Below are 19,369 nucleotides of genomic sequence, written 5' to 3'. Positions count from 1 at the left end.
TTGATGCTGTCAGTATTTGTTAAGTGATTCTAGGAGGTGTGTGGTTGTATTTCATTGTGGTTTTAGTGTGTATTTCTCTAATTGCAAATGGTGTTACACATCTTTTCGTGTGCTTATTTGCCATCTGTAAATGGGATGGCATAAATGGGAGGATGCCACCATCTTCCATGGTGAAGTGTTTGATCAAGTCTTTTGCCCATTTATTAATTTGGGTTGTTTGTTTTCTTACTGCTGGGTTTTGAGAGTTCTTTATATATTCTGGATATCTTTTGTCAGATACATGATTTGCAAATATTTTCTCCCAGTCTGTAGTTTGCCTTTCTATTTAATAGTACCTCTTGCAGAGCAAAAGTTTTAATTTTTATTAAAAAGTAGTTTATCAATTTTTTCTTTTATGGATCGTGCTATTGGTGTCATATCTAAGAACTCTTTGCCTCAAACCAGGCCATGAATATATTCTCCTAGAAGTTTCATAGTTTTATGTATTACATTTAAGTCTATGCTCCATTTTGAGTTGATTTTGGATAATATATAAGGTTTAGGTCAAGGTTCATATTTTTGTAGATGAATGTCCAATTTTTCCAGCACCGTTTGTTGAAAAACACCTATACTTTATCCATTGAATTGCTTTTTAACATTTTTCAAAAATCAGCCGGTCATAGTTGTGTGAATCTTTTTTTGGGGTTCTCTGTTTTGTTCCACTAATCTGTGCGTTTATCTCTCCTCCAACACCAAACAGTCTTGATTACTGTAGGTATATAAAAAGTCTTGAAATCAGATATACTGATTTCTCCCGCTTTATTCTTTTAGCTATTTTTTTATTTCCTTTGCCTCTCCATATAAGTTTTAGCATCAGTGGGTCTGTATCTACAAAAAAATCCTGGGATTTTTATGGAATTGTGTTGAATCTGTAGACCATTTTGGAAATAATTGACATCTTTAGGATGTTGACTCTTTCAATCCGTGAACATGGTACGTCTCTTCACCTATTTAAATCTCCTGTGATTTCTTTCATCAGCGTTTTGTAGTTTTCAGCCTACAGACTATGTGTATGTTTTGTTAGATTTATATCTAAGTATTTCATTTGTGCAGCTAGTGATTGTAAGTAGTAATGTGTTTGCAATTTTGGTTTCCAATTGTATATTGCTGAGCTATAGAAACGTGATGATCTTTGTGTGTTGACTTTGTATCCTGTGACCTTACTAAGCTCATTTATTGGAGGAATTTTTGTATATTCTTTGGGATTATCGACATAGATAATCATGTCATCTGTAAGTAGCGATAGTTTGGTTTTTTCCTTTCTGATCTAACCAGTATGCTTTTTCTTGCTTTCTTCCTTTACCCTTTCTTTTTCTTTTTTTCCTTATTGCACTGGCTAGGATTTTCAGTATGATATTGAATAGGAGAGGAGAGAAGTGAGCAGATATTCTTGCCTGATTCTGGATCTTAGAGGGAAGACTTTCAGTCTTGCACCATCATGTGTGATGTTAACTGTAGGCTTTTTGTAGATGCCTTTCATCAAGTTGAGAAAGTTCCCTTGGCTTCCTGATTTTCTGAAGAGTTTTTATCGTGAATGGACATTGAATTTTGTCAAATGCTTTTTCTACGTCAGTTGATATGATCATGTGTTTTTTCTTCTTTAAACTATTAATATCGTAGATTATGTTGATTTATTTTCAAATATTGAATCAGTCTTGCATTCCTGGAAAACCCTATTTGGTGTGGTATATTATTCTTTTTATACATTGATGGATTCAATTTGCTAATGTTTTGTTGAGAATGTTTGCATTTATGTTCATGAGGAATATTGGTTAGGACTATTCAGGTTTTCTTTTTCATCTTGGGTGAATTTGGATAGTTGTGATTTTTGAGGAATTGGTCCATTTTATCAAAGTTATTGAATTTGTGTGCAGAGACTTGTTCATGATATTTCATTTTTATCCTTTTAGTGTCTGTAGAGTCTATACTTATTCCTCCTGTTGCATTCCTGATATTGGTAATTTGTGTCTTCTCTCTCTTTTCTTTTCATTCTTGCTAGAGTTTTATCAATTTTATTGATATTTTCAAAGAACCGTCTTTTGGTTTCATTCATGTTCTCTATTATTTTTTTGTTTTTGATTTCATTGATTTCTGCTCTTATCTTTTCCTATTTCCTTCCTTCTGCTTGCTTTGGGTTTATTTTACTCTTCTATTTCTAGCTTCTTGAGGTGGAAACATTTAAAATCTTTTCTCTTTTCTAAAATAGGCATTTAATGTGTTAAATGGCCCTCTAACTACTGATTTAGCTGCATCCCTTAAATTTTGATATGTTATCTTTTCACATGCATTCAGTTCAAAATACTTCTGTTAGCTTCCAGTTATTTTCCTGCAGATCTTGATTTCCATTTGGTATCATTTCCCTGCATCCTGAAGTACTTCCTCTAGCATTTCTTTAGTGCAAATCTACTGACAGCAAATTCTCTATCCTTCATTTATCTGAAAATGCCTTTATTTCACCCTTTTTTTTGAAACATATAATCACTGGATATAAACTTCTAGGTTAACAGATTTTTTTCTTTCAAATATTTAAAGTGTTATTCCGTTGTCTTTTGGTCTCCATCATTTCTCATGAGAAGTCAGCTGATTTTCTTACTGCTGTTCTCCTGTAGGGTCTCCATCTCTCCACTGGCTACCTTTATGATTGCCTCTTTGTCTTTGTTTCTCATCAGTTCGACCATGATATTCCTATGTGTGGTTTTCTTTCTATTTCTCCTTCTTGGGGTTCACTGAGTTTCTTAGATCTGTATATTGATATTTTTCAGCAAATTTGGTGAAACTCTGGTCATTATTTCTTCAAATATTTTTTCTATCGCAGTTTCTCTTTCCTCTATTTCTGGTATTTTAATTACGTACATATTAGGTTGCTTGATATTGTCATTGAGACTCTATGCATGGTTTTATTAATATTTTTTTCTCTTTGTTTTCAGTTTGGATAATTTCTATTGACCTGTCTTTAAGTTCACTGACCTCTTCTTCTTCTGCAGTGTTCAAACTTCTCTTAAGATCATCAAGTATATTTTTATTTTAGATATTGAGTTACTTTTTTTCTCAGGTTTAGAAGTCCTATTTGGTTATTTTTTATAGTTTTTACTTCTCTTTTAATGTTCCCATCTGTTCACTCTTTTCTTTCCTTTAATGCTTTCAACATATTGATAATGGTTGTTTTAAAGTTCTTTTATAATAATTCTAATAAAAAAAACTAGTAATTCTGGTGACTCCTTTAGCTGTTGATTATGGGTCATATTTTCTTACTTCTCATGTCTTTTAATTATTTATTGGATATTGGATATGGTAGGTGGTATATTGTAGGGAAACTGGATTATATTATCTTAATATAAAGGCTGTTGAATTTTAGTTTGGCAGGCAGTTAAATTACTGGCAGATCCACTTGATCTTGACAGGACTTTATTTTAGATTTTGGTAGAGTGGGTTTGTTTTGACTTTGTCCTTAGTTCTAGAGCATAGCCCTTACCCTTGGGCACAATCCTTACTCCTAAAGCATGGCCTTCCTGGGGTTTCAACTGAATGCTGGAGGTGCTTAGGGAGGTGTCTCCATTCTAGCTGAGCCAGAACTCCAGCTTTTCCCATTATTGCATGAACTCTGAGATGTCTTTTCAGGTCTCTGTCTCCCTACCCTCCAACATCTGCTCTCATCTGGGCCTCACAGAATCTCATTCTGAACATATGTAGTCCAGCCCTTGGCCAAGATCCCAAGGGGAACCTCCACACAAACTTCTGGGGCTCCTCCTCTGTGCGGTTCCCTCCTCTCCAGGACTCTACTCTAGAAATCCATCTGCCTCAGCAGCTCCCAACTCTGATCTCTGCCTCATCTCTGCCCTACTGCTGCTCCCTGAATTGTGCTCCACTTCCTATATCATGGGCCAGAAAGTGTCCCCAGCCAATATCTAGGGTGAATGTGGAGCTCACTTCATATGTTTCCCTTCTCTCAAAGATCTGTGCTATAGTCCAAAGCCTGTAAACGCTTGCCTCATATATTTCTTCCAGTTTTCAAGTTGTTTGTGGTGAGAAGGTAAGTCTGACATTCACTACCCCATCATGACTGAAAGCAGAAGTCTAAGCAGTATATTTTCTTTTTTTAAATTGAGATATAATTTACATACAACAAAATACACAGATGTTAAGTGTTCAGTTCAGTGAGTTTTGACAATTGTATGCACCCTTTTAACCACCACCTGCTGTACTCCTATCACCATGCATTAGTGTTACTTGTTCTAGAATTTCATCTAAATGGAATCGTACAGTATGAACTCTCTCATGTCTGACTTTTTTGCTCAGCATAATATTTTTGAGATGCATCCATGTTGTTGCATATATCAATAGTTCATTCTTTTCTTAATGGAGTATAGTATTCTGTTATGTGAACATGCCACAAGTCCATTCCTCTGTTGATTGATTGGGCAGTTTCCAGTTTGGGGCTGTTATGAATAAAGCTACTGTGAATCTTCTTGTTCAAGTCTTTTGTGGACATATGTCTTCATTTATGCTAGGTAAGTAGGTCATAAGGTTGATGTATGCTTATAAGAAACTGCCAAGCAGTTCTCCAATGTGGTTATACCCTTTTACACTTTCACCAACAACGTATGAGAGTTGCAGTTGCTCTATGTCTTCGCCAACATTTGGTGGCGTCAGTGTCTTTGAAATGATAGATCATTAGGTATCTTGCATTTTGCATTGGAACATTTGCATTTCTTTGACGATTAATGCTGTCAAGCATCTTTTCTTGTACTTGTTGACCATTTGTATATCTTCTTTTATGCAGTGGTCTAATCTTTTGCCTATTTTAAAAATTGAGTTATTAGTTGTATTCTTGTTAATTTGTAGGAATTCTTTATATATTCTGGAAATCAGTCTTTTGTCAGATATGTGTACTGCAGATATGTTTTCCAGTCTGTGACTTGCCTATTGAGTTTTTTAAAGACTTTATTGAGTTTTCTGTATGTTTGTCTGTTTTCTTTTTCATTGATTTCTACTCTTATTTTTATTATGTTCTTTCTTCTAATAACTCTTGAGTTTAATTTGCTCTTCTTTTTCTAGATTCTGAAAAGCTTAGATCTAGAAGCTGATATCACTGGCTTTACACCTATCTTCTTTTCTAATAAAGGAATTTAAAGCTAAAAATTTCCCTCTAGGTACAGCTTTACTGCATCCATAAAATTTTGATATGCTGTGTTTTCATTATCATTCAATTCAAAATATTTCAAAATTCTCCTTGCGATTTATCTTCTCTGATCTGTGGGTTAATTAGAAGTGTGTTGTTTAATTTCCAAATATTTGGAATTTTTTAGATATCTTATTGTTTTGGATTTTAATCTAATACCGTTGTGGTCATAGTCATGTTTTATCTTCCAGCATCTGGTGTATCTTGGTAACCATAGAATGTGCTCTTGAAAAGAATGTGTATTCTACAGTTGTTGGGCATAGTGTTCTATAAGTATTAATAAGGGCAAATTGGTTGATAGTGTTTTTCAAAATTTTTATATCTTGTACCATTTGCTGGAAAAGAATATTGAAATCTTCAACTATAACTGTGGTTTATCTCTTTCTCCCTTTAGTTCTGAATTTCTTGCTTCAGGTGTTTTGAAGTTCTATTACTAGGTACTTATAGTAGTCCCGTCTCATCTGTGGTTTTGCTTTCTGCAGTTTTAGTTACTCACAGTCAACTGTGATCTGTAAACATTAAATGGAAAATTCCAGAAATAAACAATTCATAAGTTTTACATTGTGCTCTGTTCTGAGTAGTGTGATGAAATCTCGCCTGAGACATGATTCATCCCTTTGTCCAGTGCATCCACGCTGTATACACTACCTGCCCTCCGTCACTTAGTAGCCGTTGAGGAATCACAGTGCTTGTGTTCAGGTAACTCTTATTTTACTTAATAATGGCCCAAAGTGTAAAAGTAGTGATGCTGGCAATTCGGATATGCCAAAGAGAAGCCATGATGTGCTTCCTTTAAATGAAAAGGCGAAAATTCTTGACTTAATAAGGAAAGAAAAAAATCATATGCTGAGCTTGCTAAGATCTATGGTAAGAATGGATCTTCTATCCAGGAAATTGTGAAGAAGAAAAAAAAAATAGTGCTAGTTTTGCTGTTGCACCTCAAATATGTATGTATAGGAAAAAACGTAGTAGATACAGGGTTCGGTACTATTCACGGTTTCAGGCACCCACTGGGGGTCTTGGGACGTATGCCCTGCGGATAAGGGGCACTACTGTATATATATTTCAGGTTGTTCTTGATGAATTAATCCGTGTATCGTTCTGAAATGTTCCTTTTTGTCTCTAGCAGTGCTTTTTGTCTTGAAGTCTACTTTTTTCTGTATTAATATAGCCACACCAGGTTTCTTATCCTTTTTCTAAATCTGTCATGTCTTTGTAGTAAGGGCATCCTTTTTGTCAATAGCACAGAGTTGGATCTTACTTTTTCATCCAGTCTGAAATGTCTGCTTCTTGCCCACGGCCCAGCTCTCCCTGGTGTGCATCCCCCAGACTGTGCCCACCATCCTGCCTGTGATGGACTCAGATGCCTCCAGCTCCCCCATCAAAAATACTGTTGCCGTGAGCATCCTTATACAGGTCCCCTTAGCTGCGTAAGATTCTGTTTGGGACATTGACCCAGAGTGGGGTTGCTGGCTTGCAATGTCTGCTATACTTAACTTGACGAAGGATTGCCAGATTTAACAGTATGTCCCTGTGGTGATGGGAATGATCCAGAAGGGAGGGGAGAAAGACGATGAAGAAAGAGGAAAGAGTGGGAAGAATTGTTGGAGCCACGTGCTTGAGTAGGTGAGGGAGGTCGGGACCCACTGCGCAAGTGGAGGGCTTTGCTTTAGCCGGGAACAGGGGCGGTTCATCCCCAGAGAAGGAGGGAACGTGGTGTCTGGGCCAAATGCAGGTAGATGGCTAGGTGTGGTGGTAGGAGCTTGAGGAAGTTTTCTTCTGTGGCTTTTATTCTCTCAGTGAAGTAGGAAGCAACGTGAGGGTAAGGATGGGGTGGGAGTACTGGAAATTTAAAGAGAAGGAAGGTATGAAATCGCTGTCTTGGAGACTGGGGTGTGCGTGGACCCAGGCAACAGAGCCCGATTGCTGGGCAGTTTCCAGGGTGCTCTTGAGGTGAGTGGGAGTGGGCTGTGCTCGCGGCAGAGGCCCGGGCACGGGGCAGGCCCAGCAGAGGGCTCAGCAGGCTCGGAGGGGCAAAGCTCCGGGGCCGGCACCGAGCTAGGCTCTGCGGGCACAGGATGGGCAGTGCGGGGAGGCTGCCTCGCAGAGCTCACCCTGCAGAGGGAGCAAGCGAGCAGCTGTGCAGATAATCGGGGCCTCACCGTTCTGCGAGGGGCACGGGGAGGCTGAGGGTGGGTCGGTGCATCGGGGTTGTGCTTCCCATTCTGTGGGAAGTTCTGTCATTATGTGAGCATGCCGCTCAGCAAGGTGCAGGAACTCAGTGGGGTTTTGTCTATAGCTGTATTGTGTACTATAAAAGTGATGCATGCCATACCAAAAGAAATTAGGAAAATGTAAAAAAAAAAAACAAAACCGTGAATAAAACAGTAAAGATCACCTGAAATCCACCTCCTCCCCATAGGTAGCCGTGGATAGTTAACATTTTGATGTGTTGTTATTAAAGAAAAGGCCTGGTCCCTGCCCTACGGGCCCCTAAGGTCCAATCTCCCACCCAAATGTGAACAACATCGCCACACCAAATGCGGCCGGGCAGCAGCGAGCATGTTAGGCTGCGATTGGCCAAGAGAGGCGCCCTCCGCATTCCTGGGGGAAGTCAAGGAGGGCTACATGGATGAGGTGTTCAGTGTCTCTCCAGGACAAGACCAGCTCCCAGCACCCATCCCACTGTGTGGCTGAGAGGGTGGGCACACTCGAGGTGAGGCGAGTGGGGAGGGCCCACTCTGTGTGAGGAGCAAGGCAGCAGAGCAGCCATGAAGCACAACTCCTGAGTGTGCTATTCCACCATAGCCCCTCAATTTGTGCAGTGCACAGCCTGTGTGGCCATGCATGGTAGTCATGCAGGGAGATTCCCTCCAGTCCCTACTTCAGCCCATGGCCTGGCGCCCACACTGGAGCAAGATGGAGGAACGGGGCTACATGTTCCTGGGTCTGTGTCCTCCTCCAGACAGCAGCGACAGTGAGCTAGAGCTGTCCACGGTGCGCCACCAACCAGAGGGGCTGGACCAGCTGCAGGCACAGACCAAGTTCACCAAGAAGGAGCTGCAGTCCCTCTACAGGGGCTTCAAGAACGTGAGTGCTCCCCACTCCCCCAGGAAGGCCCTGACCCACCCAGTGCTCCTATCCCTAGATCCGGACAGGAGGGACTCTGGCCCAGGCAGACCTTCTAGAAACTTCTCCATGGCACAGTAAATATCCCAGGGGCCTTTATGGGGCTCATGTTTTGTGGGAGAGCTGTCTGGGAGGGTGGGCCAAGACCCAGAGTCAGTATTCTGAAGGCACTGTGCTCCTTTCTGTGTGCCTCGATGCTGGCACAGAGGAGGAACATACAGAGAGACCAGCTTGGCATGGGGGGACCAGCCACCCCCCTCCACCTACCCCCTCCTGCCTCACCACGCTCCAACCAGGCTTTCCCCAGCCCAGGGCTCAGTGGGAGCAGAGAGGCCTGGCCCTGCAGAGTCGGAGTGTGGGGCAGGGGGTGGCCAAGTTCGCTGAGAGGGGTGACTTCCTGCTGCAGGAGTGTCCCACGGGCCTGGTGGATGAAGACACCTTCAAACTCATTTACTCGCAGTTCTTCCCTCAGGGAGGTGAGTCTGAGGCCAGGCCCCCCACTGCGTCCCGTGGCAGCTCTGCAGAGGGTGGGTGTCCCTTTTACGGGGAGGGCACCCTCATCTCCACCTCTACCCTCCCTGCCACCCCTTGCCTTCCAGAGGCCTGGTGCTGCCTCTGTCTTGTCTGAAGAGGGGACTTCAGCCCAGGACGCAACTGGAACCCTCAGTGGGGCTGTCTGGGATGGGGGCTTGAGCTGCTAGGGGACCCCAACACACCCCAGCCCTTGCCCTTGCTCTCCCCAGATGCCACCACCTATGCGCACTTCCTCTTCAATGCCTTCGATGCCGACGGGAACGGGGCCATCCGCTTCGAGGTAGGTCCCTGCTGACCCCTCCCACGTCCTCTGTCCCTGCAGCCTTCTGTGGGGGTAGTCTCCCTGCCCTGGTGGCACCCTCCCGAGGCTGTCCAGAGGCTCAGACATGGTCCTGGCTGTAAACGGTCCAGTGTGTCACCCCCGGAACAAGTGAACTGTCCATGGGCCCAACTGAAATCATTGGGATTTGATTTTGCTGTCTGCCACCCTTTTCTTCCATTCCAGCCCCACCAGGCCAAGGGAGGCACTAAGGCACATGAGGTGGTAATGCCTGACTTGAATTTGCATTTGAAGAGGAGGCAAGGTTAACTCAGAGGTCTGCGCTAATGGTGCCATTTCAGGCACCCAGCCCCAGCATTTACCCCCTTGCCAGAAAACAGGCAGAGCACCCCAGCCTGAGCGGGCTCCGGGGTCATCCCAGCTGGGACCGTGAGTGGCCTGGTGCCCCCGCTGTCAGCAGCCTGCCCCCGGCCACCTGCCCCACCGCGCTGGGCTCTGCACACGCAGCATGTGGGCTCCGCCCAGGCCTGGCCACATGGGATCGTTTGACAGAGGCCCCATCTGTGGAGCCCAGACCCCTAAAAATAGCTGCAGGCTAAAAGCTGAAACCTCTTCAGAGAGGAAAACCTCGCGGAGAGCCGGGCTGGATCGATAACCGCCCCGCCCGGCGTCCAGGCCAAGGGCGGCGATCGGGGCAGGCTCAGAGCGCCTGGGGATCCGGGGGTAATAATAACCCGGCAGTAACGCTGCGCCGGGTGTTTTTATGCCGCCAGCCCCCCGGGCACACTGACACGCAGACCGTGGGCCACCCCAGGCCGCCGCCTGGCTCGGTGACCGCGGGCGCCCCGCCCGCTCCGGGCCACGCTCTCACGGCCAGTGCGTGTGTAAACGTACAATGTTTTCGTCTTTTTAAAAAAAAGTTCAGTAATGCCTGCACACAGTAAAAAATCCCATCAGTTCAAAGCAGTAAACTGGGAAAATGCATTGTCCTCCCTCGCCCCTCCTGCTGACCAATTTCTCGTGTGTCTCTTAAGAGGCACCTGAGACTTCGGGGAACAAAGTGTGAGAAGGAATCTAGGGGATTCCAGCCACGTGGACCCAGCCAGGGCTTTGCTGGATGACTTTTCTTTTTCAGACGTCAGAGGATTGAGCCTGCCCCGGCGGCATGGCAGGCGTCAGGGAGGTCCCGTTCCCCCTCCTGCGGTCATCGCTCTCACTACGCTGAGGGAGAGGGGCCTGTGGTTCCTTTAAGGTGGTGGGTGGTGGGTCTTTGTGTGGGGAGGTGCTGTCAGTGGCTGAGTTGGGGGTGCTGGTGCTGAAGCCCCTCTGCTAAGCACCTTCTCAGGAGGTCATTCATCTCTGGCATCATCCGGGCCTTCCATGTGCTTCTCTGCATGTGGAATTAATTCCTCTAGTTCCATCCAGGTACATTTGTTTACCTCGAGGACCTTCTTGATTTCAGTGTTCTGCTCTAGGAAGGCTTTTTCAGGAGGGGAGAAGGGCATGTATCTCCCCAGGGACCTTCCAAGTGGCACAGCCCCATCCTGGTGCACCATGGGTTGGGGTCCCCGTGGCCAGAAAGGATCCTGAGGGGTGAGGGTGACACTCGGCTCCCCTCACTGCCTCGGACTGCACCTTTCAATATGCCCCCAAAATGGAAAGTCAGCTCGGCTTATCAATATTTGCAAAATCAATCCTTTTTGTATATTCTTGAGAGACAAGACATATATTAATTAAAGTTTATTGATATGGTAAAATATTGTAACTTCCCTGCCCTCACCAAAAAGAGTAACAGAAAACAAAAGGACAAATCAAGCAAAACTCAGCATTGCCAAGCAGGAGCCGTCGTCCCACGTCCCACCTCAGGGTCTAGCAGCTGCTCTGGTCCTCTTGGGTCCTTCGGGATGTGCCCACGGGAGGGAGCCTGGTGTTGGCCTCCCCTCCCGCCGGGCGCCGGCCACGCACACACAGATGCGCCTCGTGCCATCCAGGGCCTGTCTGATTCAACTCGTTCATCGTGCCAGCAACGTGCAAAGCTTTAAAAATGATTCTTCAGACTGCTGATGCCTTTTCAGTACCCAGGATCAAGTCAGGCTCCCCAGCCGGGTTTGAAGTGACGTTGGCCAAGCTGCTCGTTTGGAGAGTTATGACCGGGTGGGTGTCTGGAGGAGGGGGTGGCTGCCTCTCTATTACCTCCCCCTGCAGTAACCCGCTCCCTATGCCATCAGCTGAGCAGTGTGACTACAGTAACCAGAGAGAATGCCCACAACCCCCGTAGTCACACCCTCTGCTCCCACCCGCTGGCTGGGCTCCTGCTCTGCGCCCTGCCGAGTGTTCCGTGTGTGCACTTGGGGGTGTCTTAGCCTGGGGTCACTGTCACTGCAGGAGCCCACCCACCCACCCTCACCCTCCCTGGGCCCTGCCTCAGGGACAGCCATAGAGCAGGGACTGTGGGGGTGACAGGCTTCGTACACCTCAAAGTTAAGAGCAAGGACTTACAACTAGCGATGGTCCCACGTGAAACTGTGCTGTGTGAGGCTGTAAAGTTAGAACTAGCATCCGGACATGGGCTGGCTGGACTTGGGGTCATCTGTGTGTTATCCAGGAGACATTCTCACCCACTCTCTCCTAGTACTGTCATGACTATATCACACACACTAGGGGACGCTGAGTGGGGTCATTCCTCGGTTGAGACTGACTTTGAGGGCTTCTACGCGGCAGGCCCAGGACTGTGAGACAGAATGAGAGGACAGAGGTGCCGGGGCCCTCCCATTGTTTCTCCTTTCATGTATTTTCATTTTCTTCCCTTACACACACACGTGACTTAAGAGTCCAATAGATTTACAGGGTGTGCTTTGGAAAAACAGCAGTTAGCCACCCCCGCACACACCGCGGAGGCAGCCACCTCCCCTGACAATCAGCCGATTGTCGCTGTGTGTCCGCTCGTCTCCCGACAGCACGCTCTTTTGCTCCTTCCTGGCTGCCTGGTTTCAGATGCTGCCTGTCGGCTCCGCCGTGGGTGATGAGGAGTCAGGCCTCCTCGCACACGTGCCTTTCCCACCCCTGGCTTCCCGACAGAACTGTAGGACTCGGATTGGACGGGGACTCGCGGTTCACTCTTGTGCTGTGAACTTGACCCCCATCTGAGCCTTGCAGTAACTGTGATGATGTCTTCCTCTCCTGCACACATTCTTATTTTGCCCACAGTTAAATGTTGCCCTGACTGCTCAGCTGCCTGGTGTCTGTGGCCTCCTCATTAATTTAGCACCAGGCCCTTCTCCAGTTGTCTTTTGGGCATCTCCCTGCGGATGCCTCCCAGCCTCCAAGGGGACCTGGTGCCCTCTGCAGACCTCTTCCCCTCTTTCCTGGGTCGTGTCTGTGGGTTCCAAAATCTGTCACCTTCCTCTTTCTTGCTTTACTCTCTCTTTTCGGTGGCCCATCTTCCGGCAGCTTCCTACGAAAGAGCACATGGGGTAACTTGAGCCTGTGGATGTCTGGAAGCGTCTTCTGTTCTCACTCTTGCTTGCTGTGTTGTGTGGGCCAGAGCTATGGGGGGAAGCTGTGCTCCTTCCGGACGGTGGCGGCATCACCCCGCTGGCTTCCTGCCTCGGGTGTTGCTGGCAAAAGGCAAAGCCTGCTGATTCCTGACCCTTGTACGGGACCTGGTTTTGTTTTTTCTGTTTGGTTTCGTTTTTCTCTCTGGAAGCGTATAGGATCCTCTCTTGGCTATGTCATCATGCTGTATGCCTGAAGGCGACACTGCGGGCTGCTCTCACGCGTGTGCTGGGCCTCGGCGGGCCCTGGGCACGCACAGCCTTCCGTTCTGGGAAGTCCTTCAGTGCTTCTCTGACACGCTTCCCTCCGGCTCTTCCTGGAACTCCTGCTGTTAGAGTATTGGCCCCTCTGGAGGGGACCTCTCATTTCCCTATTTTCTCTCCCGTTTTCCAGCTCTGCCTTTTCATGCTACTATATGGAAGATTCCATTTGCTCTTCCAAGCCTTCTTCTGAGTCTGCCATTTTGCTTTCTTATTTTTGAATTCCTAAGAGCTCTTCCTCGTTCTCACTTATCCTTTTTCATAGCATCCTAGTCTTATTTTAGGGTGCCGGATTTCTAATCTCTAAATCTGATAGTTGCTGTTAAGTTTTTTCTTCAGGAATAAGTTTTGTTTCTCCCAAATTGCTTGACTCTGTTTCCCTTAGTCTTTCTCTCTTGTGGTACAGGCTTCCTCAGATCCAGAAAATCTAAAAGTTGAGTAGGGATCAAGTAGAGCGCTCCCCTATATCAAAAAGTGCCTCAGGTCTTCTCTGTCAGTAGCGATGCGTTAAATGGGTCTAAGACACCGTATATTTGAATATCTGTATTTGAGAAGATCAGTATCAGCCAGCATGCCATCCCTGCCACACACGTGCACATGTATACACACACGCGCGCGCACACACTCACACCGTGTTGCCCTAATGGACACCGTCTGCCCGCTCTGTCATGGAGGCTCCTCCCCAATAGAGGTGTGAATTTCAGTGGAAGCCACACAGAGAACTGGAAATAGAATCCGAGCTTGGATTGTCACTGCTCAGCCTCCCTTCCTCTATAGGACTTTGTGGTTGGCCTCTCCATCCTCCTGCGAGGGACAGTCCACGAGAAGCTCAAGTGGGCCTTTAACCTCTATGACATTAACAAAGATGGCTACATCACCAAAGAGGTACGGGGGTGGCTGGGGTGGTGGCCTATCTGCCCCGCCTCCCCTCCCACTGCTGCGCACCCCAACCTCTCTTCCCCTCCTCTCTCCTGCTGCCCCAGCTGTCCTGTACCCCTCCGTGTCCAGAGATATGGCTCTCAACCTAGCCCTGGGGGGGACAGCCAGCCAAAGGGCTCTTCTCCACTCCCGGGCTCCTGGTCCTGGACACCTGGAACATCCAGTTCAGCAAGTGTTCTCAGATCATCCTTTCTTGCAGGGAGGGCCTGAGGGAGACACAAGCTGGGGTGGGGGACTGGCCTTGGCTCCCACCAATCAATGTAGGCAGTGTGGTCCTTTCAGGCAGGGTACAAACAGGGGCCTTACCACACAGGCCTACAGTCAGAGTTTTTTTGCCCCAGATTTTTTTTGTATATGAAAAAATCACTACAGTTTCAAATTTGGGAGATTGCACATTAAAACCTATCTCTGGCGTCTCTTGGAGTCAGAAGCTCGTGCTGGGCACACTACATGGGGGTGAGCTGGTCTCTGTCCAGCCCGCACGGCCCCCCCCGCTCACTCACCCCTGCCCTGGAGGTGCCCCCCACCTTGTAATGGAGCCCCCTCCCCTTGAGCCTTCCCACCCCCCTACATCCTTGCAGCCGGGCTCATGGCGGCCCCCCGGCCCCCCTCCAGGAGATGCTGGCCATCATGAAGTCCATCTACGACATGATGGGCCGCCACACCTACCCCATCCTGCGGGAGGACGCGCCTCTGGAGCACGTAGAGCGGTTCTTCCAGGTAAGTGCTCCAGCCCCGGGCCATGCAGGGAAGGGCAGCCAGAAGAGGAGGGGGCTTCTGCCTTTAGGGCGACCCTGGACAAGCCGCTTCCACTCTGAGCCTCTCTCCCTCCCGTGAGGTTAAACTTGCATCCCCCACCTGGCTGGTTGTCAGGACCCCGAGGAGTGAATTAAAACACCATCCCCACTCCCAATCTGCTGAACCTCATCTCAGGGCAGACCGGGCCTCGTGGATTCCAAGGCAGCCGACACCCTGGCCAGTGTTCTGGTGTCTTCCAAGAGCTCCTCCAGCTCCTCCGAGGAGACTCTCTGTGAGAGGAGTGGAGTTGGGGTGACTTTGCTCTGTGCTCACGGGGACTAGAGGGGCTGAAGGCTCCACCTCCCACTGGCTGGGGGCCCTCTAGACTTGTTGCTGTCCTGTGCCTCGGTTGTTCCATCTGCCCTGGCTGCCCATCAGGGAGGTGAGGGGTCAGATGAGTGGGGACATGCATTCTGGGAGGGATAAGCCCAGGAGGCCACCAGGGGGTTGCTGGGGCGGCGGGGAGAGCAGACTAGGAAGAACCCAGAGAGGTCAGCTGTGGGTGGGAGGTGGCTGGGGAGGCTCTTTCTGTAGCCTGGATCCAGGGGAGGGGACAGAGGGGACAGGTTAGGGTGGAGGGAGCCCACCTACTGCCGTGTCCTCAGGCCTTGCACAGGGGCCATCCCTGGTGAGACAGACTCACTGAGGGCATGGCTTGGGTTGCAGAAAATGGACCGGAATCGAGACGGGGTGGTCACCATTGACGAGTTCCTGGAGACCTGTCAGAAGGTGGGCAGCATCGGGAGTTGAGGACACCCTGCCTGTCCCCGGGCCCCTCCCCACCTCCAAGCTCCACTTTCACTCTTTCCTCTGAGCCCATCCCCTCCCCACGCGGTCCTGCCAGCCCTCTGCCCACGTGGGCACGGCGTCCCTCAGCCCTGGCCTGTAGTGCCTCGCATCAGAGGGGCAGACGGGGTGGGTGTCCTTAGGGAGGGTGATTAGGCCCTGGGGCCCGCGGGACAGAGTCACGCTGGGGGAAGGCGCCTGGAGCCTCCCCAGCATTGCTGCTGACCCTCCGCTGCAGAGCACCCTTTGGGGGGCAGGACACTGGGCCTCCACTGGCCTCAGCCACCTGCCTCCCTCCCAGAGCGGCCTCCAGTTGCTCCGGCCGTGTGCAGCAGGGAGGATTGTCCCTCAGTGAGTTAGCATCTCCCGCACGGGCTTGCAGTCAGCCCGCGCAGCTGAAGACGGGCTGCCTGACCAGCTTGCCCCTCGCCCAGCACGCCAGACAGAGCAGTCACTGCGGGCTTCGGAGCCCCTGACGAGAGTCTGCTCACGGGGGTCGGATTTGGGCCCTGCCCTGCCCTGCCCTGCCCACAGAGAGCCTACCCAGGCCTCCTGTCCTTCTCTCCACGCAGGATGAGAACATCATGAGCTCCATGCAGCTGTTCGAGAATGTCATCTAGGACATGTGGGGGGATCCCTGAGTGGCCATTGCCACCTCTGCCCCCAAAGAAACCTCAGTCCTGCCAGAAGCAGCCTCCATGAGAAACTTTTTTCTAATATATTTGCAAAAAGTGAACAGTTTGCTCCCGACACACACACACACACACACACACAGAGACACACACACTCGCTCTTTCTCTCTCCACTCCTCTGGGCTGGCAGAGGGGGACAGGGGTGAGGGAAGACTGAGTCTGGCTGGGAGCTGGATCAAGGTGATGAGAGCCGAACGCCCCTGGCCAGTCCCCTCCCAGGCCAGCAGGGCGAAGCTGCCTCTGGGATGGGCAGCTGAAAGAACAGAGTCTGCTGGCCGCTGGCCCTGGGTGTCACCAGGAAAGCGCACAAGGTCCCCTGCAGAGGAGGGTGCGGTCTCCAGAGCAAAGGCCCCGCCTGCGTGAGCCCATGCACCCCGCCCTCCTCCCACCCTTCTTGCCCACCACACATGGGCCAGGTTCTGGGGGCTGCTCTGGCCTACCTGTCCCCCCAGCCACTCCCTGCCCACCGACTACACTCCCAGAATGCCCCTCACTGCAGGACCCTGGAGGGGCAGCTGAAGGTCCAGGGAGTTCTGATGAGGAAAAAGGTGGTGATGGGGACAGAGCCTGCTGCTTCGGGGACATGTTTCCCTGGGGTCCCAGGATGCCTGCCGCTCCACTGAGCTGGGCGAGCTCAGGTGGTGAGGGGCCAGTGGGCTCCGTTCTCCCTGCACCCCAGGAAGGGGGGCCTTTCAAGTTCAGGGATTGGGTGTCTTGGTGGAGAATCTGAGGGGAATTGTCTGCCAATGCCACTGGATGGGAGAAGCCTTCCTTTGCCCCAGTCCTGGCTCAGGGGGGCTGCCCATACTCCTCAGGCTCTAGACTGTTCTCCCAAGGTCACTGTTGGTCTTGAGAAGAGGTCGCATGGCCCAGGGACTGGCAGCCAGGGAGCCCCGGTGGGGGCGGCGGAGCGGGCCTGGAAGGGACCTGTCCCTCCCCTTCCCCTCTGCCGCGTCCCCCTTGGCCCAGCGGTTTGGCTGAGCACCGCCCCCTTCCTGGTTAGGGTCCTGGAGCAGTGTGGCCACCCCTCCGCCCAGGCTCACCTCAGCCCCCTACGAAAAGCACAAGCCCCCCAAGCAGCTCAGGCAGCAGCCCACGAGGGGAGCCAAGGACACTGCTTTTCCAAGACAAGGCCCCTTGAGGGGCTAAGGCCTGGGTCCCAGCAGCCCCAATACAGGTGGCCCTGGGGGAGGAGCACGGGGGTCAGTTCTGTGCCTCGAAGCAGTGGGGACTCGAAGCCCAGCCCAGCCCAGCTCACCAACATTCAAAAGCACAAACTCGGGGGACTCTGCTTGGCTGGGTCCTGCTCTGGGGATGGAAGCCATTGGAAGCCTGAAGCCAGAGCCAGCAGTGAGGGCTGAGGGGCATGACGCCAGGTGGCAGGTTGACAGAAGTCTCCAGGAAAGAGAGAGAGAGAGATGCTGCTCCCACCTGCCCAGGCCTCCCCGAGAAGGAACCCAGCCCCAGGCAGCAAGGGCCCTCCGAGGAAGATCCCCGTATGATACATTCCATCGGCTGCCTCCCCCCCACATCGCTGCTCAGTCCTGGCCCGAGGGTGAGCAGGGCCCTCGGAGGCAAGGCTGGGTGGCAGGGGCTGTGGAGACTGGCCTGGCTGGGCCACGGGGGACCCTTGACACCCACACACAGGTGAGCCTCCCCCTTGGAGTTGCACTGACACCCCATCTCCAGTCTGACTGGGGGGTCCCTCTCCCCTCCTCCAGGAGGGCATCAGCTTTCCCTGGCTCAGGGATCTTCTCCGCCTTCCCCACCCCCAACCCGGCCCTCCCAGCTGGTGTAGCTCTGCTTCTAAGGGGCCAAGGCCATAGGAGAGGGTCACCACCCTTCCCCTGCCCCCCTTGGCCTCGGGCCAGACTGGCTACATATGTCCAACCAGGAGGGGTCTGTCTCCCACACTGGGATGGGGACTGGCGGCATGTCTGCATGGCAGAAGCGTCTCCCTCGGTGCGGCCTGGGAGGGTGGTTCCTGTTCTCAGTGCCCACCAATATTCAGTCCTGTATATTTTAATAAAATAAACTGGACAAAGGAGAGGGACTCTTGTTGGCTTTATCTCCGAATTTCGGCCCAGCCGCTCCCATCCCTGCTGCTATTAGCCGTGGCTCCTGCCCAGTGCTGTGCTGGTAAATGTTTAACATTCCCCGAATTGTAGCATTTGCAGTTTCCACGCTCAATGTCGAGCTCCCAGTGTGACGTCATGGAAGGTGGAGTCGGGAAGAGATGCCCACAGTCAGGATCCTTTATGAGAAGCTCCAGCCCTGCAGCCTATACACAGAGCTGGGGGGCAAAGTGACTTCTTGAGGCGCCATTTGTATCTCGTTCCCAGATCGGTTTTCTTTGCCGGTTCCAGGAAATCATTTCTGCACACCCCCTTAGCTGGAGGCTGCAGGTCACAGGGCAGAAGCAGAATTTGCCTGAAGACATCTTCCTTTCTTGCTTTTTATTTTCAAAAGTGTAAACTCGGTGATGGTTATGCCAGGAGAGGGGCAGGAAATGAGAATCCAGGGGGAGGTAAGGGGGCTCCCCAACTCAGAGATGAGGAGGAGGGAGGTTCTGGGGGGGTCTGGCAGTGCCATGTGACATCTCCATGGTGAACACAGACCCAAGCCTCACCAGGTTTGGCTGATCGGCTGTAGCTGGGAGGGACAATAGGAGCCCCCTTCCACCACCACACACAGAGGCTCCACTCCACCTGAGCCCCAGGGCCTTGGCACAATCCAGGCAAGGGAGCCCTGACCTTGCCGTCTGGGATGGGAGATGTCCTGCATTTGCTCTGGGCTTGCCACTGTGCTGAGCATGTTCACCCTGGTCACAGCCTGATGGGCACAGATGGGGAAGCTGGGGTTGAAAGATGTAAGGACCTCTCAGCTATTAAAGATTGGAGCCGGGAATTGGACCCATGCAGGTTGCTTCAGGCCAGGTATAAGCACTGAACCACCCACTTCATGATGGGCCATAGAGCTCAGAGGGGGAAAGCCCATCCAGCCATTATCCATCCATCCATCCATCCATCATCCATCATCCAGCCATTATCCATCCATCCGTCATCCATCATCCATCCATCCATCCATCCATCCATCCATCATCCATCCATCCATCCATCCATCCATCCATCATCCATCATCCATCATCCATCCATCCATCCATCCATCATCCATCCAT

At 50.2% G+C, this 19,369-nt stretch overlaps 1 protein-coding gene across 1 annotated transcript in view; it reads left to right on the top strand.

The window, feature by feature from the left end:
- Positions 1-17,508, top strand: part of KCNIP3 (potassium voltage-gated channel interacting protein 3) — a 28,670-nt gene extending 11,162 nt beyond the window's left edge. The window contains exons 2-8 of the mRNA XM_058534560.1: positions 8,184-8,308; positions 8,754-8,823; positions 9,091-9,161; positions 13,754-13,861; positions 14,531-14,635; positions 15,380-15,442; positions 16,072-17,508. Coding sequence (XP_058390543.1) covers positions 8,184-8,308; positions 8,754-8,823; positions 9,091-9,161; positions 13,754-13,861; positions 14,531-14,635; positions 15,380-15,442; positions 16,072-16,119 — 590 coding nt within the window. The 3' untranslated portion in view covers positions 16,120-17,508. The remainder of the gene's footprint in view (positions 1-8,183; positions 8,309-8,753; positions 8,824-9,090; positions 9,162-13,753; positions 13,862-14,530; positions 14,636-15,379; positions 15,443-16,071) is intronic.
- The last annotated feature ends 1,861 nt before the right edge of the window (positions 17,509-19,369 follow it).

This window comes from Diceros bicornis, chromosome 40 (genome assembly GCF_020826845.1).
Source record: "Diceros bicornis minor isolate mBicDic1 chromosome 40, mDicBic1.mat.cur, whole genome shotgun sequence".
In the NCBI taxonomy this organism is placed as follows: domain Eukaryota; kingdom Metazoa; phylum Chordata; class Mammalia; order Perissodactyla; family Rhinocerotidae; genus Diceros; species Diceros bicornis.
This window is presented reverse-complemented; position numbering and strand designations above follow the sequence as displayed.